This window comes from Chrysochloris asiatica, unplaced genomic scaffold, assembly GCF_000296735.1.
Source record: "Chrysochloris asiatica unplaced genomic scaffold, ChrAsi1.0 scaffold00032, whole genome shotgun sequence".
Taxonomy (NCBI): Eukaryota; Metazoa; Chordata; class Mammalia; order Afrosoricida; family Chrysochloridae; genus Chrysochloris; species Chrysochloris asiatica.
Window position 1 is genome coordinate 20,749,101 of NW_006408550.1, and position 24,677 is coordinate 20,773,777.

Genomic DNA, 24,677 nt, shown 5'->3' on the forward strand with positions numbered 1-24,677 from the left:
TATGGAATGCATCTCAATGTAAAGAAAACAAAAATCCTCACCACTGGACCAATAAACAACATTCTTATCAATAGAGAAAAGATTGAAGTTGTCAAGGACTTCATTCTTCTTGGATCAACTATCAACATTTGCGGAAGCAGCAGTCAAGAGATCAGACGACATATTGCATTAGGCAAATCTGCTGCACAGGAACTTTTTAAAGTGTTGAAGAGCAAAGATGTCAGCTTGAGGACTAAGGTGCGCCTGACCCAAGCCATGGTATTTTCAATAACCTCATATGAATGCGAAAGCTGAACAGTGAATAAGGAAGATCGTAGAAGAATTTATGCCTTTGAATTGTGGTGTTGGAGGAGAATACTAAAAGTGCCAAGGACTGCCAAAAGAACCAATAGATCTGTTTTGGAAGAAGTGCAGCCAGAGTGCTACTTTGAGGCCAAGATGGCTAAACTTCGTCTCTCAAACTTTGGACATATTGCCAGGAGGGAACAATCGCTGGAGAAGGATGTCATGCTGGGTAAGATGGAGGGTCAGAGAAAAAGAGGAAGACCCCCAACGAGATGGATCGGCCAGGTGGCATCATTGATGTACTCAAGTGTGGCAGCAGTAGTGAGGTTGGCCCAGGATCGGACATTGTTTCATTCTGCTGTGCATGGGGTCGCTATGAGTCGGTTCCGACTTGATGGCACCTGACAACAACAACATAAGGAGTCCTGATAGTATAGTGGATTACAAACTGGGCTGCTACCCAAAAGGCCAGCAGTTCAAATCTACCAGTCACTCAATGGGAGAAAGATGAGGCTTTCTGCTCCGGTAAAGATTTACAGCCTTGGAAATGAGTTGGAACTGTCTTGACAGCCACGACCACTGTATGCTCACATTTTATGCTTTGCTGCAGAGATAGCTTATACAACTCTTAGAATTGTTTTTGTTAAGTGCCGTCGAGTCGCTTCCAACCTATAGCAACCCTCCCTGTATAGAGTTTCCGAGGACTGGCTGGTGAACCTGAACCGCCTACCTTGCAGTTCAAAACGGCTTTGCAGTCTGGCACATTAACCCACAGCGCCATACCAGGACTCCTTAGAGTAGGAACCTAATTTAATTGGCTTGGACGATTATTACCATATCAAAATAGTACACACAAATAGGCATGCACACACACATACCAAGAGTTTGTTTGCCGACATAAATATAAATGCAAGCTAAAACAACTAATAGGAAAAAGACTCAGTTCCAGAAGTGGAAAACTAATTTTAAAAAATCATTTTCAGGCTTACTTTTCATAACAAAAACATGCATTTTCTCTGGATTTATTCCTTAAAGATACTCATCTTTCTCATAAAACATCTGCCTTTATTTATTGTGGTGTTTATTATCTGAGAATTGTTTAAATGTTCTTTTACAAAGACTGCCACCTAGTGGCTTTATGAAATCTAGCATTTCAGAGAATTCCCCATTACAGTAGACTAAAATGTATTTTGGACTCCTGGTGTGGCCCTGTAGGATCAGCGCTGGACTGCGAACCACAAGGTTAGCAATTCAAACCCATCAGATGCTCTTTGGAAACCCTATACAGGATCGCTATGAGTCGGAACCAATTCTATGGTGCTTAATAGCAGCAACAAAATGTATTTTGATAATGCACTGTAAGGTCAGCACTAGGCTGTGAACCACAGACCGGCAGTTCAAATCCACCAGTGGCCACACGGAAACCCTACTACAGGGTTGCTATGAGTTGGAAATGACTTTACGGTACTTAACAACAACAATGTGTCAGAAAAATACATTAGAAGAATATTTTGGAAATTTGGACTATAACGTCTCTTTGTGAGCTTGTGAAAAGACGAGAAATACAGATCCACAGTCCTTTCCCAGACACCTGTGTGTTTCAAATTCAAGATTTTTCAGATTTCAGAGACGTTGTAGGGGCATATACTTCATATTATGTAACCATGACCCCACTGAAGCAAAACAGAAACCAATGTATTCACACTCACATGAAAGGGGGATAAAGGCCACCCATGATCTTCTGTTAATTTGGGTCAAGTTTAATTTATGAATAAAATATTTAAAGAGCACCCTCTTTGAGACAATCTGAAATCGTAGATAAGATGGTGCTGATGAACCTGTGCTAGACTGAAGAAAAGGAATCAAACCCCTAGGGTATACGTAAACTGCCATATTCTGTAAAGGCTAGTAAAGTTTATGAGAAATCCCAAAGAATCCACGGTATTGTTGTTAAGTGCCATCAAGTCGGTTCCAACTTAGAGTGACCTTACAACAAACAGAAAGACACGCTTCCTGATCCGGCACCATCCTCACAAGCTTTGTTGTGTAAGCCCACTGTTGCAGCCACCATGTTAATCCATCTCATTGAGGGTCTTCCTCCTTTTAGCTGACCCTCTACATTGCCAAGCACGTTGTCCTTCTCAGGGATCGTGTCTCCTGAGAGAGCATGTCTGAAGTATATGAACTGAAGTCTCACCACCCTTGCTTCTAACCATTCTGACAGTACTTCATCCAAGCCAGATGCGCTTTCTTCTAGTAGTCCATGTTATATTGCCAACAGCATAATTCAAATGCATCAATTCTTTTAAGTCTTCTTTATTCATTATCTCTTCACGTGCATTGTTGTTACTGTTGTTACATGTGATTCAGTCATTTCCGACTTATCGACCCTGTATCGTTTCAGAGGAGCAGCTGGTGGGTTTGAAGTGCTGGCACTATGGTTCATAGTGTTAATCCTACAGCACCACACCAGGAGTCATGCAAATGAGGTGATTAATAACATCGTGGCTTTAGTCGGGCACATCTCAGTCCTCTAAGTGACACCTCATCTTTTGAACACTTAAAAGAGGTGTTTTTGCAGATTTGCTTAATGCAAGATGTCATTTGATTTTTTTTCTTTTTTAATGAGGAACGGTGTTGTATTTGCACATTGCCAGTTGTTAAATGATTCTTCCTCCAATCCTAATGCTGTATTCTTTTTCAAATAAGCCAGCTTCTCTGACTATTGCTCAACACAGATTGAATAACTATGGTGAAATGAGCAACCCTGACACACACCTCTCCTGATTTTAAGTCATGAAGTATCTTCTTGTTCTATTTGAATTGACTGCCTCTTTTTCTATGTACAGGTTCCACATGAGCACAATTAAGAATCCTAGAATTCCCATTCTTCCCAATATGAGCCATGATTTTTTATGATTCACATAGTTGAATGTCTTTGCACTCAAAAAGTAGCTAAGAAAACAGCACAGGTAAGCATCTCTCCGGTATTCTCTACTTTCGGTCAAGATCCATCTGACATCAGCAATGGCATACCTCCTTCTTTGCAGTTCTTCTTTATATACGTTGTTGCTCAGCAAGTGCCTAAGAGTTGGTTCCAACTCATAGTGACGTTGTATAGGGTTTTCCAGGGAGCAGCTGGTGGGTTTTAACTGCCAACCTTGATACATCTATCACTCTTCCTCATTACCCAGCCTATGTCTCAATCCATGTATCTATGCACAACCTATGCAACAACTGTTGTTGCAAGGTTGTATATAGACCACTATTTACCTCTATCCCCTTTAGCCCATGCCTACCTCCCTGTGTCTTCACCTGTTATCATTCTTCTGCCATCCTCCCTCTAGTATATTTCCCTCCCCCGTTCTCGTATAATTGCCATCCCCATCACCAGGCTAACATGACACTACCCTCTAGCCAGTTGACTTACTGTCCCCTCCTTCCCACCCCTGGTAACCATCAAAGAATGTCCCTTTTAGTGTGAAAACCTTAAGTTTTTGCAATAATGGTCTCATACAATACTTGTCCTTTTGTGATTGACGAATTTCACTCAGCATAATGTCCTCCAGGTTGATCCATGTTGTGATGTGTTTTGCAGACGCATTGTTATTCTTCAACATTGCGTAGTATTCCATTATGTGCATATGCCAAAGTTTATCTACCCATTCATCCATTGATGGATGGGTACTCAGGCTGTCTCCATCTTTTTGTCGATTGTGCTAAGATGAACATCGATATGCATATATCTACTGTGCCCTTACTTGCATTTCTTGTGGCTATATACCCAGTAGAATGATTGTTGGATCATATGGTATTTCTAGTTCCAACTTTCTGAGGAAGCGCTATGCCATTTTCCAGAGTGGATGAACCATTTAAGTCCCACCAGTAATGTAGGAAGGTCCCAGTCTCTCCACACCTTCACCAACATTTGTTGGTTTCTGTTTTTTAACTTTGCTGTAAATCCTGGTGTGAGACGATATCTCATTATTGTCTTGATTAGCATGTTTCTAATGGCTAATGTTATCTGTCAGCTTGTCATACTGTGATGGATTGATTGCATGTTGCTATGATTCTGGAAGTTATGCCACAGGTATTTTAAATACCAGCAGGATCACCTACGGTGGACAGGTTTCAGCTGAGCTTCCATACAAAGAAAGACTAGAAGAAGAAGAGATGGACTACTTCTGAATATTTACTCACTGAAAACCTATAAATAGCAGTGGAACACTGTCAACACCAGAATAGTGAATACTGAAACACGATGAACACCACCAGAATATTGTCAGATATAGTGCCAGAAAATGAGCCCCTCAGGTTGGAAGGCACTCAACATATGACTGGAGAAGAGCTGCCTCCTCAAAGTAGAGTTGACCGTGATGGCGTGAATGGTGTAAAGCTTTCGGGATCCTCATTTGCTGATGTGGCACAACTCAAAATGAGAGATCGTTGTAAGCATCCATTAATAATCAGAACATGGAATGTATTAAAAGTATAAAGCTGGGAAAATTGGAAATTGTCAAAAATGAAATGGAACGCATACACACTGATATCTTAGGCATTGGTGAGCTGAAATGGACTGGTCTTGGCCATTGTGAATCTGACTACCACGTGGTGCACTATGTCTGAAATGACAAATTAAAGAGGAATGGTGTCACATTCATCATCAAAAAGATTTCAACATTTGGCTAGAAGTCAATGCTGTCTGTGATAGGATAATATTCATACACTTACAAGGAAGACCAGTTATAACAACTATTATTTAAACCTATACACCAACCACTAATGCTGGTGGTGATGAAATTTAAGAATTCTACCAACTTCTTCAGTCTTAAATTGATCAAACATGCAATTAAGATGTGTTGAACCAAGAGTAGGTTATAGTGATTCACTAGTTTACAGCCTAGTTTCCTTGACTATCTAATTTTGACTTAACACCTTAGATAAATACTTTCCAATTTCTCCAGTTCCCATCAAAAATTCAAATTCCTTATCCTATTCCCACTCTGATTCCCTGTGGTTTATTTTTCAAATAAACTCATTTTTCAAATAAACTTCATCCTGTCCTAAATCTGTCCTAGATGTTCTGATTTTTTTTTTTAATCTTGAAATGTTGTCATAAGTAATTACATAGAAAACTACTTCATTGAGTACCAAGTTTTAACTGAAAGACTGCACTTGGCAAATGTGAAATAATTGTGGTATGTTTAGTGTGATTTGGTACTTTACCCCAAGCCCTGGGACACACTTACACAGGAAATTAATTCATTAATATAACTATGGGGACTGAGAGGAAAAACAGACTAATGTTAGCTCGTCTGTGGAAATTTCCTCTGTAGAACATTGCTGCTTTTTTCCCAAAAACCAGATCGTTTTTGGTTCAATTAGCTTCACTTCCCTGACTGTAGCTTGTTGTTGTTAAGTGCTGTCGACTTGGTTTCGACTCATAGTAACCCTGCTGGGATTTCCAAGTTATGGCTCATGAGTTTGAACTTCTGACCTCGGGGTTCAAATCAACCTGGGGTCCAGTCCTTGTCCTACAGCGCCCCTCCAAGGCTCCCACTTTAGCTTAGAACTAGAAAAGGTAATACAGCATCAAATTATCACATCTTCTCCATCACACAATACTGAGGAAAGGCTAGGGCAGGAGTCCATGATAAGAGTGGAGGAACACAATGAAACCTGTGGCCTGGGAGCAGATGATGGCGGCTACTGTTAGCAGCCACATCATACAGGAAGAAAGGACATCATACAGGAAGAAAGCAAAAGGTTATTAAAAAGATGGGAAAGAACAAAATGGATGTCAGAAGAGACTCCGAAACTTGCTCACCAGCTAAAGCAAATGGAAGAAATGAAGTCAAAGAACTGAACAGAAAATTTCAAAGGGAAGTCTGAGAGGACAAAGTCAAGTTTTATAATGAGATGTGCAAAGACCTGGAGTTAGAAAACCAAAAGGGAAGAACGCATTCAGCATTTCTCAAGTTGAAAGAAATAAAGAAAAAATTAAAGTCTCAATTTGCCATATTGAAGGTTTCTATGGACAAAATATTGAATGATGCAGAAAGCATCAAAAGAAGACGTAAGGTATAGAGTCACTGTACCAAAAAGAAATGGTTGATGTCCAACCATTTCAAGAAGTAGCATATGATGAAGAACTGATAGTACAGAAGGAAGATGTCCAAACTGCCTTGAAAGCATTGAGGAAAAACAAGGCTCCAGGAAGTGATGGAATACAAATTGAAATCTCTCAATAAAACTGAGAAAGCACTGGAAGTGCTCTCTCATTTAAGCCACATAATTTAGAAGATAGATACCTGATCAACCAGCTGGAAGACACCATATTTGTACCCATTCAAAACAAGAAGTGACCCAAAGGAATGAGAAACTCACTGAACAATATCATTAATATTACATTAAGTAAAACTTTAAGATAATTCTATAATTCAAAAGCGGGTGCAACAGTACATTGACAGCGATCTTCCAGAAATTCAAGCTGGAATCAGAAGAGGATGTTAAACTAGGCATATCATTACTGACATTAGATGAATCATTTTTGAAAGCAGAAAATACTAGAAAGATATTTATTTGTGCTTTATTGACTACACAAGGCTTTAGACTGTGTGGATGACAAGTTATGGATAAAACATTGCAAAGGATGGGTATTCCAGAACACTTAATTGTGCTCATAAAGAACCTGGACATAGACCAAGAGGCAGTTGTTATAAAAGAACAAGGGGATACTGGATGGTTTTAAATGAAGAAAGCTATGCACCAAGGCTGTATTGTTTCATCATATTATTCAATCTGTAATGCTGAGCCAATAATCCAAGAAGCTGGATTATATAAAGAAGAATGTGGCATCAGGATTGGAGAAGGACTCATTAACCACCTGAGATATGCAGATGATACAACTTTGCTCACTGGAAGTGAGCCTTCAGTATGGATTGCACCTCAATATTAAGAAAACAAAAAATCTCACTACTGGACCAATAAATAGCATCATGATAAATGGTGAAAAGACTGAAGTTGTCAAAGACTTCATTTTGCTTGGATCCATATTCAACATTCACGGAAGTAGCCAAAAAATTCATTATTTTTTCCAAATAACATTAAAATCCTCCCATAATCTTTATCTGTTTAAAGATTTTTATCTTTGAAATAATTTGAGTTAATGCTTTATGATCTAAAAATGGATTCACAAGCCCTTATTATAATAGATTGCATTAAGCAAATCTGATGCACACAATCTCTTTAAAGTGTTCAAGGTCAGAGATATCAACTTGTCTATGGTGTGCCTGACCAAAGCCATATTTTCATATGCATGTAAAAGTTGGACAAGGAAGACCACAGAAGATGAGTTGGAGAATATTTAAAGTACCAGAACAACAAACCTGTGTTAGAAGAAGTGTAGCCAGAATGCTCCCTAGAAGCTAGGATAGCCAGACTTCATCTCTCATACTTCAGACATATCAGGAGGGACTGATCCCTACAGGACACCATGCTTGGTAAAGTGGAGGGTCAGTGAAAAAGAGGAAGACCCCTGTAATAGAGCTGTGTCAACTTGACTAGGTCTGTATATCCAGAGGTTTAGCAGTTGGGAAGTGCTTATTCCCATGGTGATAAAACCTAATACAGATATAGTATATATTATGAATGACTTTGAACAGCCAATCAGTGGAAAAAATGTTTCCTTGGGGGTGTATCCAATATAATGGACTTGTAAGCCCTTTCCTTGATAATAAACTCTCTCCTTCTACATATATATATATATATAAATTTTTTTTTTTTTTTTTTAGAAAACCCGGCCTAAGGCAACTGCCAATGAGATGGATTGGCACAGTGGCAGCAGCAATGGGCTCAAGCATAACAATTAGGAGGATGGCACAGGACAGGGCAGTGTTTTGTTCTGTTGTGAATCAAGTTGCTGAGTCGGAATAGCACTTAACAACACACAGTCTGTTCAGAGGGCAAACTTCTTCCCCACCTTCTCCTGAAAAGAATGATAACCCTCAAAGCTGAGGGCTGCTCCTAAGCCTGGGTCCAGGAGGAATTAGTAACTTGAAGTCTGCTCTCAGTAAGCTGCTATATGACTTGTTTACCTATGACAGTTGTATTGCTTAACCCTTTTATCCTGGTAAAACTCATACTCCTTTCACTTCCAAAATCACTCCAAGTTGATGACAAATTGTTTATCCTAAATACAAGCCATTCTAATCCCAAAGAAAAAATATGCCCCCAAATTGGAACATTCTGCACTGAGACTAGGGGTGGGAAGAGGACTGGACTTAGCTATCATTTCTGTTTGTGATGCAGCTCTTTCTTCTGAAGTATCTACAATAAAGTATTTCACTTGAATGAAAATATGGGTTGCCTAGAGCAAATGGAAATAGATAATTTTGCAAATACTAAAATCAGTGTAGAAGCCATTCAGCAACACTCAAGGTCACTGAATAGAAGGATCATGTGCAAAGTGAGTATGTGGGATGTGTAATCTCACTCAGAGTTTACAGAAAGCAACTGGAAGGCTGTGTGGGCAGTTGGAATGGCAGTCAGTAAATGGAAAGGAAAGGGACTAGACCGCAGTGCCTCTAGTCCCCACCCCACCGATGCTATCTGCCTGTGTCAGACAGAAGATCTGAATACACAAATTCCAGTTTACTTCTGTGTTCACTTCTTTTGAGCAGGTATTTCTGACAGAAAAGGTCTAAAATGCACACACTAGATTCTTTCTGGGATGCAGCACAGCCTGAGTCAGGTTGGCAGCATCCCCCAGTATCTTCAAGCATAGCTAAAAAGCATGTGTTCTAGAGCCACACTGTCTAAGTTCAAAATCTTACTAGCTAGGTGGCCCTGGACATATTATGATACCTCTCTGGACCTAAATTCCTACAGGACCCCACGTTATACAATTTCAGGGAAATGTTACTTACGCTGGACTCTGTTTTAACTGGAAAAAAATGGAAATCGTTGCAGACTTATTTCTTAGGGGGGTGTGGTGCAGATTAAATCAGTGAAATGATTTACAACAGTGCCTGGCATCCATGTTAAACTCACAATAAACATGAACTGTTACTATGACTACTCCTCCCCTTCCTTCTACAAGCCTCATTTTTAATGCAAATCCCAAGGAAAGGAAATGACCCTGAAGTATGACAAGGGCAGTCAAACTCTCCTGCTTTTATCTGCTCAAAGGACCTAAAAAAGTGCTTAGAAAACCAGCGTGAAAATTCCATGCAAACATGCTTTATTTAAACCACTGCTTTCAAGTGGACTGTACCTCGTAGAGACCTCACTGTGTCAGAGTTAAAACTGTGCTCCAAATGGGTTTTCAAGAGCTGGGTTTTTCAGATGTAAATCACGAAGCCTTTGTTCTGTGGCATTTCTGGGTGCTCTCGAACCTCCAACCTTCTAGTTAGCCGTTGAGTGCATTAACCATTTGTACCACCAGTGACTACACACATTCTTCAGACCATGATTTAGGAACACGTCTGACCTTAACAAATACAATGTTTTCTATATTAAAGATAACATTTAGAACGGAACACGGTGTTGTAAGTCACTTTCTCACAGTAAAGGAAGCCTAAGGGCCTCGTTCCTCACAGAGTTGGTGATGACACAGGCACCCCAGGAAGACTACCCTGGGCTCTGACTCTCCCCCTAGTAACCACTTTCCCTGGAGAAGGAACTTCCTTGCAACCCCATCCCTGGGCTAGGTGTCATTCACAGATCAGTCACTTTTCAGCTCCAGGCGGGAACGGGGATATTTGAAGAAAGGAAAAACGTTTTCTTTTCTCATTCTACAACACAGCACAGGTGAGAACACAGCATACAAGTGTGCATGTGCACACATGCACACACACAGAAATCAAAGCACTATCTGTGAAGGAACGAATACCACATTAAATTTGACCAGCTATTTAAAACACTGGCGGGCTCAAAAGGAAAACTAAGGGCACATGAAAAGTGATTTTAATCGTGTTTAACCATTTGCTTGCCAACAGCTTTCCTTCTTTGAATAGCATGTCTTTGTTTGACATCCAGCTGTGCTAATTTTGAAAACGCCTCACTCCTTACAAAGTCCTAACCATGAGTAAGATGTTTTACATATATGAGTATCCTTACACCAGGAAACGTCAGGCATTCTTAGTCTCTTCTCTTACAGAAATTCCACCTCTACCCTGATGTAGCTGGGTTGATTAAAAAAAAAAAAACTTCAGACAAAGGGCCAAAATGCTACCTTACTTAAACAGGTCGAAAGGAAAGCTTTTCCAACTACCCACATATAGTAAGAAATCTTCTTACCTGTACCAAATCAATTTCTTCCACTGCCAGATGAATTCTAATTGACTGATGGCTTTCAAAGATGGTATGATAAAATGAAGACAATGTGAAGACCAAGTAAGTGGAATAAATGAAACCCTATACAGGGTCGTTATGAGTTGGAACTGACTCGACAGCACTTAACAAAAACAACAACAATCAGTGTATAATTATATATTTAAATTTTAATTCAGTGATCAAAGCCAAAGAGGTTAATAAGCACAATTTAAAATTCTAACCCCAGTTTCTTTTTCATGACATTAATCAGCTTTACCCTTATCAATTCACTGCAAGCAGTGACGCAGAAACTTGAGACAAGAACAGTAATAGCGATCTCCTTCGTCTTTTTTTCTGGGGTGAAAAGAAACAATTAACTATGTGCTTAAGACACCACTATAACATATTCACCTCTGCTTATGACCTCTGCACTGAAGATTTTTTAAATAAATAACATTAAAATCTTCCCATAATCTTGATCTATTTAAAGATTTTCACCTTTGAAATAATTTGAGTAAATGCTTTATTATCTAAAAATTGGTTCATAAGTCCCTGGTATCAAAGGAATTGCTAATTTTTGTAAGTGCCCTAAATATATTCTACTGTCAAATTTCTTGATTTTAAGATGTCAGCAATATGAAACCATCTTAATAATATAATAGAACATTTAATGATATCACTTTCCCATCAACACAGCACAATCCCTTAATGAGGATTATATTGGCCACTTCCACTGATTGGCAGGAGGCTCTTCCACTAAAGGCTCCCATGGTTTCCACAGCATCATTTTTCTCGCCAGATTCAGTTCATTTTCAGCCTGTTAATGCAAAAAATTTAAAAACATAATTATACTGTTCAATAAATATTTATCATAGCTAATATTTGTAAATGTAACTGCTGTTGAGTTGTGAAGTGCCATAGAGTCAGTTTCGACTCATAGTGACCCTGTATAGGTTTTCATGGAGCAGCTGGTGGGTCTGAACCACCAACCTTATGGTTAGCAGTCCAGTGCTTATCCTACATAGCCACACCTGGACTCAAGTATTTTTAACTATTATTTTCCTATTAAATAATACTTGCTGAGCTATTTTACCATCAAATGTTGAACATTACTTAAATCAAAATCACCTGAATTCTCAGTCACACAATCATTATGAGTAGGAAGGAAAAGGTCAGTTTTAATTTCTTCTACTTGACAGAAACCTGCTGTAATTAGAGGACTCAAACGCTTAGGAGTTGAGTTCAGTCACTGACTCTAAGCTCTCTGAGGATGAGAAGTTTCATCATCTAAAGCGGTGACTTTCACACTTTGTCACTCCCCACGTGAAATACACACACTATGTTGTTGTTGTTGTTGTTGTTGTTGTTGTTGTTAGGTGCCCTGAAGTCAGTCAGCTCTGACTCATACACAAACACTGCCTGGTCCTGCACCATTCTCACCATCGCTAAGTTCGAGCCCATTGCTGCCACTATGTCAATACAGCTTGTTGGAGGTCTTCCTCTCTTTCACTGACTTTACCAAGCATGATGTCCTTCTCCAGGGATTGGTCCCTCATGATCACATGCCCCAAAAACTTAAGACAAACTCTTACCATCTTCTTTGTAAGGGGCATTCTGGCTATACTTTTCCCTAAACAGACTGGATCAGTCTTCTGGAAACCTACTATACTTCCAATATTCTTGGCCAACACTACAATTCAAATGTATTAATCCTTGCTTGGTTTTCCTAATTCATTGTCCAGTTTTCACAGATACAAGGCAATTAAAAATACCCTGGTTTGGGCCAGGAACACCTTAGTCCTCAAAGTCTTATTTTTGCTCTTTGAAACTCTAAAGAGGTACTTTGAAGTAGATTTCACCATTGCAATACATCATTTGAGTTCTTGACTGCTGTTTCCATGAGCACTAATTGTGTGAATTCAAGTCCTTTAAATCTCGGATAACTTTAATCTTTTCTCCACTTATCAGGATGCTGTTTACTGGTCCAGATGTGAGGATTCTTGTTGTCTTTACACTGACTTATAATCCAAACTGAACACTGGATTTCTTTGATCTTCATTTTAAAAAATGCTTAACTTTGTTGTTGTTAAGTGCCAGCCAACAGGTTCTGACCCACAGTGACTCTGTACAGGGTTCCAAAGAGCAGCTTGTGAGCTTAAACCACCAACCTTGCATTCAAACTAACTTTGCAGTGCAGCACATTAACCCGCAACACCACACCAGCACTCCTTCTTACTTTTACTACCTCTACTCTCTGACGTAAGGAGCTCTGGTAGCATAGTGGTTACGAATCGGGCTGCGAACCGCAAGGCCTACAGTTCGAAACTACCAGCTCTTCTGTGGGAGAAAGATGAGGCTTTCTATTCCCATAAAGATTTACAACCTCAGAAACCCTGTACAGGGTCGCTATGAGTCAGAATCGACTCCACAGCACATAACCACCACCACCATTCTCTAATGTATTAAAAAAAAAAAAAAGTTAGTCATAGCCCACCAAAATGATTTACTGATGTACTAATCAGCCAATTTAATGATGCACTAATCAAACCAAAGTCGGTTTGAACCACAAAATCAGCACTTCAAGCTCACCAGCCATTCCTCGGAAACCTTACAGGGCCGCTGTAGGTCAGAATCGACTCAACGGCACTTAATAACACAACAATCAGCCAAAACTCAGTTAGGAAAATACTGCCCACATAAACCTGTTACTATCGAGTCATTCTGACACACAGCAATCCTATATAGGACAGAGCAGAACTCCCCCAGAGAGTTTCCAAGGCTGTACCCCCTACAGAAGGACATTTGCTGTTCTTTCTCCTATACAGCCCTGGTGGGTTAGAACTGCCAACCTTCTGGTTAGCACCTCAGCACTTAACCACTGTACCACCAGGGCTCTTCTGATCATACATTATACAAGGGGGCTTCAAAAAGTTCATGGAAAATGGAGTTACAAGATACGGGAATTTTTCCATAAACTTTTTTTTTTTGTTTATAAAACATTGTTGCTGTTGTCTATGTAGAACTTCACAGTGACTCGAGAACACAAAGAAACCATTTCTCCTTCATTATGAAACCCACGGCTGGGGCCCAGATTGGCAGGAGTGTTTCTTGGGACCCATTCACAGGTTTACAAGTTTCTCATTGAGGGCAATCTGTGACTGTGTAATATTATTGGCCAAGTAGGCCACCATCAGCAGGTCATTGATATTGTTGAGCATGGTCTCGAGTCATCAGAATGATTCTGGGTACTTGATTAATCAGACTCATTAAGAAGCAGCAAACGGTATTGTCAGCTGACACCTTTCCCAACAGAACATCCTCTGCATACTGCAACACTGTGCTGAGGGCACCCTGGATATGGGCTAAAACAGGTCTTCATAATCAGACCAACTCGGATGCCTTTGGTGTCATAATACACATATCTCAAGGTCAGAAGCATGAACATTACCACCTTGGTCCTCCCAGGAACACCCAGTGAAGCGCTAACACAGGCCTCGGTGCTCATGTGGCCATTCTGGAGACTCGTGTCCACAGTGAAGGGAATGGCTGGGGGCCTCTCGGCTGCAGTGCTCATGGACCAGCACTGAGTGTTCTGTGACGTCATGGCCTGCAGCGTAGTAGCCCAAGATGAGCTCATTTGGAGACGCTGTCTTGTGCAATTCATACAAGTTCTTAGCAAATTCCATGTCAACAGCTACCTCAACTTCAGACTCACTGTGAGGCACTGAAAAGCAATTGGTAACTTCCACCGAGTGCTTGTCCAGTTCCCAGCACAGTTCCAATTAATGTGAGCAGCACCCTCACTGCATCGCTCATAGCTGTCCAAGATGGAGGTGAAAATGACTGGGTGCCGCCGGACCACGCGACCACCAGGGAAGGGCCCTGGGAGAGAGGAGCCAGGTGGTGGAGATGCTGGGGTCTGCTCGAGGCTGCGGTTGTACCCACTACAGCCGTCGGGTCTGAGGGTGAGACAGGAGCTGAAGCTGCAGCTTGGGCCAGAGTCTGAGCTGGAACCGGGGCTGGAGTCTGAGCCAGGGCTGGGCCTGCAGTGGCCATCTTGTTAAACTTATTAAAGTCCCCTCGGATAACAAATACGTTTTACGCACCTTGCTATTTCACGGTTTTTTAACAAAAAAGCCTGTAACAATTCTGGCCATTAATTCTTTTAAATCAATAGTTCATGTCCATAGACCATCCCAACTTCCAGTACCATCTAATAATTTTCCTTTATTTGCTCTTTCATAAAAGGCAAGAAAACTTACTGAATTCTTGCATTTTAAAAAAGCACAAAAGTAAAAACTTAGGAAAGCTGTAGAAGGCAGTAAATTTATGTTAATGGGGAAGACCAACTCAGAAGGGATAAATGAAAATGACCGCAAAACTCACTGAATATAATCAATGTAATCCCTGAATTGCACATGTGGAAATCAATGGATGTAACCAATGAAATCCCTGAATTGCACACACAGAACCTGTTGAATTGGTAAATGTTTTGATGTATATATTCCCAACAAAATAAATTTTTAAATGTTTAAAGACTAAAACAAAACTAAACAAAAACAGAATTGATTACTTAACATATCCTTAATAAGGGAAAGCCTTTCTAAACCTATTGGGGTGGGAGAGGAGTAAAGTGAAATTTGACTATAATTTTTAAAAACCTCTACATATGCAAAAAATTGTCAAAAACTCAAGGTTAAGAAAAACACTATGTCCAAAGGATATATGGGAAATGCTAATGATTTAATTTATAAATGTTGTTACTGTTGTTAGGTGCTATCAAGTCTGTACTGACTCATAGTGACACTATGCACAACAGAATGAAACACTGCCCGGTCCTAGGCAAACCTCACAATCGTTTCTACGCCTGAGCCCACTGTTGCTGCTACTGTACCAATCTATCTAGTCGGGGGTCTTCCTCTTTATCTCTAACCCTCCATTTAATCAAACATGATACCCTTCTCCAGTGACTGATCCCTCCTAATAATATATCCAAAGTAGGAGAGATGAAGTCTGGCCTCCAGACTTCCAACGAGCACTCTAGCCATACTTCTTCCAAAGATTTGTTGGTTCTTTTGGCAGTCCATTGTACTTTTAATATTCTCCTCTAACACTGTAACTCAAATGCATCAATTCTTCTGTGGTCTTTCTTAATCACTGTCCAACTTTCACATACATATGAGGTTACTGAAAATAACTTGGCTTTGGTCAGGAGCACCTTAGCCCTCAAACTGACATCTTTGCTCTTCAACACTTTAAAAAGGTCTTGTGCAGCAGATCTGCCTAATGCTATATGTTGTTTGAGTTCGTGACTGCTGCTTCCAAGAGTGTTGAAGGTCAATCCAAGCAAAATGAAGTCTTTGACAACTTCAATCTTTCTTCCATTGATACAGATGGTATTAGTCCATTAGGGAGGATTTTTGTTCTCTTTACATCAAAAATGCAACCCATATTGAAGGCTGTGTTCTTTGATCTTCATCAGTAAGTATTTAAGTCCTCTTGGCTTTCAGCAAGCAAGGTTTTATCATTTGTGTATGTTGTTGTTAGGTGCCATCGAGTCGGTACCGACTGATAGCAACCTTATACAAAGTAGAACGAAACACTGCCTGATCCTGGGCCAACCTCACTACTGTTGCCATGCTTGAATCCATCGATGCTGACACTTGGCCAATCCATCTCATTGGGGGTCTTCCTTTTTTCTCTGACCCTCCACCTTACCAAACATGATATCCTTCTCCAGTGACTGCTCCCTCCTGACAATATATCCAAAGTATGAGAGACGAAGTTTGGCCATTTTGGCCTCTAAGGAGCACTCTGGCTGTAGTGGTTCTTTTGGCAGTCCATGGCACTTTCAATATTCTACTCAAACGCCGTAACTCAAAGGTATCAATTCTTCTACAGTCTTCCTTATTCACTGTGCAGCTTTCGCATGCATATGATGTTATTGAAAATACCATGGCTTGGGTCAGGCGCACCTTAGTCCTTAAGCTGACATCTTTGCTCTTCAACACTTTAAAAAGGTCTTGTGCAGCAGATTTGCCTAATGCAATACGTCGTCTGATCTCTTGACTGCTGCTTCCATGAGTGCTGATAGTTGATCCAAGAAGAATGAAGTCCTTGACAACATCAATCTCTTCTCCATTGATAAGAATGTTGTTTATTGGTCCAGTGGTGAGGAATTTTGTTTTCTTTACATTGAGATGTAATCCATATCGAAGGCTGTGCTCTTTGATCTTCATCAGTAAATGCTTTAAGTCCTCTTCACTTTCAGCAAGCAAGGTTGTATCACCTGCATATCGCAGGTTGTTAATGAGTCTTCCTCCAATCCTGATGCCACATTTTCTTCCATATGATCCAGCTTCTTGGATTATTTGCTCAGCATCCAGACTGAAAAAATATGGTGAAAGAATACAACCCTGGCGCACACCTTTCCTAATTTCAAACCATACACTGTATGAATGATCACCTCTTAGTCTATGTACAGGTTCTTCATAACCACAATTAAGTGTTCTAGAATACTCATACTTTACAATTTTGTCCATAGCTTGTCATAATCCACACAACTGAAAACCTTTGCATAGTCAATAAAGCACAGGTAAACTTCTTACTAGTATTCTCTGCTTCAGCCAAGATCCATCTGATGTCAGCAATGATATCCCTCATTCCACGTTCTCTGTCAAAGTATTGTTGCAGTCGTTTTTGTATTACCTTTAGTAAAACTTTACTCGCACTGGATATCAATGATATTGTCTGAGGATTTTCACATTCCACTGGGTCACCTCTCTGGAATGGGCACAAATACGGATCTCTTGCAGTCAGTTGGCTGGGTAGTTGTCTTCCAAATTTCTTGGAATAGATGAGTGTCTCTAGTGCCGCATCAATTAAAATAAGAAATACACAACCATATTTTCTAAGTTTAACCTTTTATTTGACAGATGTTTTTACATGGGTATTTACCTCTACTGCAAACACATCCATGAATGTGGTAAAGAATACAAGGCAACAAAATTAAGCAAACTTGTTAAACATTACAGAGCACCCTAAGGGAATGAGTTGCTATGCATTAGAACTGAGTCGATGGCACTTAACAACAGCTGGTCAGAACGAAACTGGAGGGACCTCAAGACTATGGCCTTTGGTCACCTTTATGGTCAAGAACTGAACTCACCCTTGTGGCTCAATTTTAAGCCTAGCAGTCACTCAGTACATATGAGGGAACAACAACACTAGTGAGGTATAGACACCATAGAATGGTCAACCTTTCGAGATCAAGGGGGGCAACAATGATCTAAGGACCAAATTCAGAAGGGTTGGGAACCGAGAGCAGATAGTTGTCAGAGGAACATGGGATAGCTGACGGTGCACTGAGGGGACAGCAGTCACTGGGACGAAGCCAAGTGTATCATCTGTTGACTGCAGAACTGATGATCTGCTCAGTGAACCTTCACTCAACTCACAGTAAGTTGGAAATAAAAGATTAGCCCTTTAGCAATTAAGGAATAAAAGGAAAACTAAAATATGATCAAAATAAACAGAAGAAAAGGTGAGGCATTATGTCCCCAAGTTAAATGAAAAAAATACGAGGTGTCAAAAAGTCTGGGAACAAATGGAATTGAAAGAAGATAATGGAATTTTTCCAAGAGCTTTTAAGTTCGCTTCCAACATTCTTAGCAGCACGAATACAGTCACACTGGTACTGTGAAACACTGCTGTGGTACTCACATATTCTTTTTAGAAACTAATTGGGTGATTTGGTCCATGAATTTGACTAATTTCATATAAGATAGATGCTGATTAATAATTTTACTTCAAAGTATTGATCCAAATTAAATGATTCAAAAAATGAAAAAAGCTATTTTTATGAACACATTACTCACAGCATTATTCACAGAGCAAAAGACTTTCCTCTATTTTTAAGCTTCTCTGTAATGTTGCTAAAGTACTTTTATAACAAAAACTTTCTTCTGAAAAAAAGCTAATTATCTGATTTAATTATTATTTTCTAGGCTGTCAGTCATGGTTCCCTGAACAAATGTCATTCTGCTGCATATTCATGTCTTAAATTATGTAACACAGGCAAGGGAAAAGCAAATATTCTGAGGACAAAAATTACCTCATGATAGCTAATTTTCACATATAACCTGGCTCAGTACAAATCCTGTCAAGTCTGATAACTCATAAAATCTAAGTCGAGAAAAATTGTTATCACTACTTTGAACCACCAATAAAAATATAAATTATATTAACCAGAACACTAATAAGTATATATATATATATATATATATATATACATACACACATAGATATATATATATATTCTTTTACAATAAAGCTACTACAGAGACTGTAAGGATCAATCGGTAAATACTGAAAACAATGTTTTCTAGCCTATTTCTGTAGCCCATCTAGGGCTAGGAGAAGGAAAAAATACAGGTTAAGCAAAATTAAGCTTTGAGTTTCTACGTATATAAGTCCAGCCAGTGCTTACCTTACAGAGCCACCACATTCCCCAATGTGTGTGTGTGTATTTTGTTGTTGTTTTGTTTTTTTCCTGTATATGCATTGGGGAGGGTGGTGGTTCAGTAGGATATGCACCAGACTGTGAACCACAAGTTTGGTGGTTCAAGTCCACCAGCCACCGAGGCAGAAAGAGGAGGCTTTCTGTCCCCACAAAAATATATAGCCTCAAAAACCCTATAAGGGACACTATGAATCAGAATTGACGCAATGGTTCATAATAACAACATACATGCAATCGCTGTAAGAAGAGGGGATGGAAAAGATTTCCAAATAGATTTTTTTATGATATAAACATTCTAGATGCAATTTAGAATATTCATAATTTCCCTAATCTCAGAATCCTTTCATAATCATGCTTAAACTTTAGCATTTAATATCATTATTTGCCAGTATGAGTACTTAGAAAATAATATACAATTAAGCTCTGAAATTTACTTAGTTATGCAATTAATAGTTGTTTCTTTTCCCAATAAACATTCATTTGGCCCAAAGTCCCAACAACACAAACTAAATGTACATTTTATATTTATGAGTCAAGGCATCTGTAGTCTTCCATATTAGAAATATACCTAGCTTTTAAAAATGAACATAAGCATTTTTAGCTCCAAAGATAAAATTAGGAAAAGTTTAACAGTGTGCTACTATTTTAAACCATGGTAAGACTTGGTGGTTAAATTCAAAGAGAGTATCAATTTCCAAACTTCCAACAGAAGCCTCATAAATTCAAGCTATCACCAATGAAAAACACATATTTAACTGACCTAGTAACAAGCATATTGAAAGTGTTGAATTTCCCTTATGTAATCAGTGTTGGGTTTCATCATTGGATATAAAGCAAGTTTTCCTTTCGTTTTTGAATGTCAGTTTTATGCTCCTACATAAAACAAACATTTCAAACCAAACATTAATATATTCAACTCTTTTCCTTACCTGAAAAATCACTTCCTCAATTTGTCCACCCTGAAGTTGTTCTTCTAATTTTTTAACATCTGGCTCCTAAAATTTCAGGAAATAAAAACTTTAAATGAAGGAATATAGTATTAATTAATGTTTCAAATCTCTTATTTTAGATATTCATATAAAAAATAGAACTTTTCTGTCATCAATATCATTAATAATAATAAAAGTTCATTTCATTTCTCCATTATGTTATTACTCTTTTGGTCTTAATTTTCAGATAACTTTTGATATTTGTGCTAAATGTTTACTCTCATACCTAAAAAGGTAAGAAATATGATGCCTAATTCAGCTTTTCTATAACACAGATTTAAAACACAATCTCTATACATCACTTCATACCATGTTATTTTCCTTATTATTTCCTATGACAGCATTAATACTACAAACAAATGCTACTCTACTGCCCCGAAACTGTAATCCTAGGTGTAGATCGGAAATCCTTACACATTCCAGACTGTTCATACCAGCACCAATCATTATAAACCGAAATTAGACACAACCCAAATGGCCACTTGTAATACTATTTAAGATACAACAGAATGTTACACAGCAATGAGACATCACCTATATGCAACATGGAAGATTTCAAACACAGTATTATATTATACAGGGCTAAAAGAAAAAGGGTTCATAAAGTTTACAAAGAGGTAAAACAAATCTGTGTGTTAGCCATCACATGAGTAGTTAGCTTTAGAGGAGTAGTGACTTAGAACAGAAGGAGAGGTTTGTGGGCTCTGGGAAGGTCCTATTGTCAAAGTTCACAGCATGATTTCTTCATATTTCTTTTGACTGAGCTTGCTTATATACATATACGTGTGTGTGTGTAAATGAGGCATTGTCATTACCATGGTGGTTTTTATGTTGAATAAATGGAATGAAAAAAAGAATAAGAATATTTTCGTACATGAATTAGAATGTACTTGACACTTGGGGTGTCTCTTTGTTGGCCCAGAATCTACCTGGCTTGTTCCTTCAGTCTTTTCTAGCCATCGCTCAAATATTATCTTCTTGGAGAGACCTACTGAAGCCCTGGAGGATAAGTTCTGAACCACAAGGTGGATTTGAGCTGCAAAGTGGCAGTTCATCCAACCAGCCGTTCCGCACTATGAGTCAGAACTGACTCAACAGTACTTAACTACAACAACAATGAAACCTTAGGAAAATGTAGTGTGAACAGTGAGGTCTGCAGTGTGAACCAGAAAGATGCTCCTCAGGAGAAAGACAGCACACTGCTTATGTGAAGACCGACAGCCGTGAAAACCTGATGGAGCAGTTTCAACTCTATTCTATAACGTTACTATGAACTAGACAGCAATAGGTTGTTTTAATAATTACTTGGTCTGTCTGTAGCCTCAGCGTACTTCAAATAACATCATGATAAATGGAGAAAAGATTGAAGTTAACAAGACTTCATTTTGCTTGGATCCACAAATCAACACTCATCAAAGCAATAGTCAAGAATCAAATGATATATTGCACTAGGCAAATATGCTGCAAAAGACTTCTTTAAGAGTGTTCCTGAGCAAAGACGTCAGACTAAGGTGTGAGCCACGCAAGCCAAGGTATTTTCAATTGTCTCATATGTGTGTTGAAATATGGTGTTAGTGAAGAATACTAAAAGTACCACAGACTACCAACAGAACAAACAAATCAGTGTTACAAGTACAGCCAGAATGCTTCTCAGAAGCCAGGATAGCAAGACTTTGTCTCTCAAACTTCGGCTATATTACCAGGAGGAATTAGTCCCTGGAGAAGGACATCATGCATGATCAAGTGGAGTGTCAGGGAAAAAAAGGAAGACTTCCAACGAGATGGACTGACACAGTAACAGCAGCAGTGGGTTCGAACGTAACAAGTGTTAGGATGACGCAGGTCTGGGCAGTGTTTCAGTATATTGTGCACTATAGGATGGAATCAACTGTACGGCACACAACAACAAGCAGGGACAAAAATGCAAAGCCAGTTTACGTTAAGGAAAACATAAAATCAAAGGAAATAGGAACCTCCCCTTCAATCTGTAAATGACTTGCTGATTGTCAGGCTAAAAAGAAAAAGTTCCAATATATCGAAGAAGAATAAATCTTATTTGGCTATGCTGTTGTTGTTGTCATTGAGTTGTTTCCGACTCATAGCGACCCTATATAGGGGGTCCAAGGAGTAGCTGGTGAGCTTGAACCACACTAACCTTGCAATTCAAACAACTCTGCAGTCCAGCACATGAACCCACAGCACCACACCAGGACTTGCAATTGTTAACATAAGAAAGCGTGGCACAGGAGTGAGGTTGGCCCAGGATCAGGCAGTGTTTCGTTGTGCTGTGCATAAGGTCGCTGTCGGTCGGTACCAACTCAATGGCACCTAATAACAACAACAATCCCTTAAGTATGCAGACTATAAAAGAACTGATGTGTTGGAGGAGAATATTGAAAGTACCATGGACTGCCAAATGAACAAACAGATCTGTGTAGGAAAAAGTCCAGCCAGAATGCTCCTTGGAAGCTTGGATGGCCAGACTTCGTCTCTCATACTTCAGACATATTATCAGGAGGGGCCAGTCCCTGAAGAAGGATGTCATGTTTGGTAAAGTGTAGGGTCAGAGAAAAAAAGACGCCCCCAATGAGATGGCCTGGCACAGTGGCAGCAGTAATGGGATCAGGTGTATGATTGTGAGGTTTGCCCAGGACCACACAATGTTTCGTTCTGTTATACATAGGGTCAATATAAATTGGTACCAACTCGATGGCACCTAAAATAACAAGGCATACATTCAAATTCTTTCCAGAGTTTACAATCACTACTTTGGCTGAATACATAACATCCTTGAAATAATACCTAGTGTGAAATTTTAATAGTTGGGTCATCAATAATATTCTACCCTGCTCCTATCTAAAGCCTTTGATTTAAAAGCTGTGAAATGTTCCTTAAAGTTGTCATTTAAACTACTGGTTATTAGGAGACCCGTGGTAAAGAACTCAGTTACTAATCGAAAGGCTGGCGATGTAAGCCAACTGTTCCTTGGAAGAAAGATTCACCAACATGCTTCCGTACAGATTACTGCCTTGGAAACTGTATGTGACAGTTCTACCCTGTTCTATGGGATTGCTAAATTAACATTTACTCAACAACAAGACAAATTAGCTATTCCTCTTCTTTTTGCAATCAAGTTCTATCAGAAGCATTTGTTTTCTTTAGATACAACACAAAGATTTCATTTTTCTTTATTCTTCTTTACTTTGAGACTAGAGAAAAATGATTAAGATTGACATTTCTAAAAATCAGGAGCAAAAGGGTGGGAAAGACCTGAACAAGGACAAGAGTTAAAAGAACAGCTGCGACGTCAGTCACTTCAGAGCAGAGCCTTGATCTTGTTTTTGTACCAAAGCCCTGCATAGGAAAGGCAATCAATGAACAGGCACGGGCTGAATGACAGGAACAAAAGACAGAAGTCATGTGGAAGGTAATAAACAGAAATTGTGTAGAATACGTAAAAACTAAACAATTTTTATTATTTTCTTTTTTTGCTAAATATTGCACTCAGTACCATATACTCAAGCGAACAAAGATGAGCTTACTTACCGCTTTCACCATATTTAGCTTCTCATTTGTAATCTCTTCAGTATACTTTCTATAGGCTGCAGTTTTAGGCATTTGCTCGAGAACATCAAGGATCTTTGCATATAATATCCCTAGTCTCTAAAAAGACAAATCAGACCCGATTCCTTAGGTTAATCACCAAATACTTAATGGGACACTTAGAAAAGTGTTCGCTGGGGTCTCGCCTTCCAGGAGTGTAGAAAAGAGGGACTTACCTCGTGCGGACTGTCGCATACAGCCAACCCCACCAGGCCAGTGGTCTGTTCAAACACAAAACACGAGGCATGCCATCACTATGGTTTTCACGCACTCCCACCACCCCTGCCTCCCCTTAAGAAAAAATTAAAAATACTCTAAATCCAGCTAGCTACCGGCCTGGCTCGTTGCGGGCTTTTATCCGCCTCTTGGGGCGGCGCCACTAATCTGGTCGTCCGAGGGCACCGCCGAGCCCGCACTAGTTACGGCCACCGCCGGGAGAGAGGCTATCGGGCTGACTCTGTCTCTAGAGCCCAAATTCCGGCAGTGACCTCCATTCGCCTCACCTTCTTCAGCAGCCCCGCCATGACCGCGCTGACGAACTGACGGCGCGCGGCCCTCTAGAAACGTCGCACAGACCCGCTCAATCCACTACCGAGGCCCACGACTCCGTCACCTAGGAAACAACTTGGCCCCGCCCCCTCATCTCCTCCGTCGGAACAAAGACTCCACCCTGCCCGTTGAGAAAGGAAAAGTTGACGCATGCGCATTAAGTGCGCCCGACAACGCCAGGTTTAGGGCGGTGTTCCGGGACAGTTTCGTGTTGTGTGATGTGCGGCTTAGTTCATGTCCGTGTCACCATTGGCCTCTTTCTGGAAGGTTGAGGGAAACAGACCAGACTATCAAAAACCTTCGCTCTAGTACCCTGCACTTTGCTTAACCTTCGTAGACTTCCTCAGAATCTCCGTCCGCTTAAGCCAAACCAAAATAGTCGATTCCAATCCCTAGAGACTCTTTAGGGCAACGTA

At 39.8% G+C, this 24,677-nt stretch overlaps 1 protein-coding gene and 1 pseudogene across 3 annotated transcripts; both read right to left on the reverse strand.

Moving 5' to 3' along the window:
- Nucleotides 1-11,314: 11,314 nt before the first annotated feature.
- LOC102833745 (NADH dehydrogenase [ubiquinone] 1 alpha subcomplex subunit 5-like) lies at nucleotides 11,315-24,236 on the reverse strand. Of its 3 annotated transcripts, XM_006859332.1 has the most exons (5): nucleotides 24,216-24,236; nucleotides 23,889-23,933; nucleotides 23,656-23,772; nucleotides 20,050-20,115; nucleotides 11,315-11,416 (listed from the first exon to the last, which is right to left on the reverse strand). In XM_006859332.1, the coding sequence occupies exons 1-5, from the start codon at nucleotides 24,234-24,236 to the stop codon at nucleotides 11,315-11,317; spliced, it is 351 nt and encodes a 116-aa protein (XP_006859394.1). The 3 variants fall into 3 exon arrangements, with proteins under 3 accessions (XP_006859394.1, XP_006859395.1, XP_006859396.1); XM_006859333.1 differs by lacking the exon at nucleotides 23,889-23,933; XM_006859334.1 differs by lacking the exon at nucleotides 23,656-23,772.
- On the reverse strand, nucleotides 13,889-18,717 carry LOC102811077 (annotated as a pseudogene).
- Nucleotides 24,237-24,677: the final 441 nt, after the last annotated feature.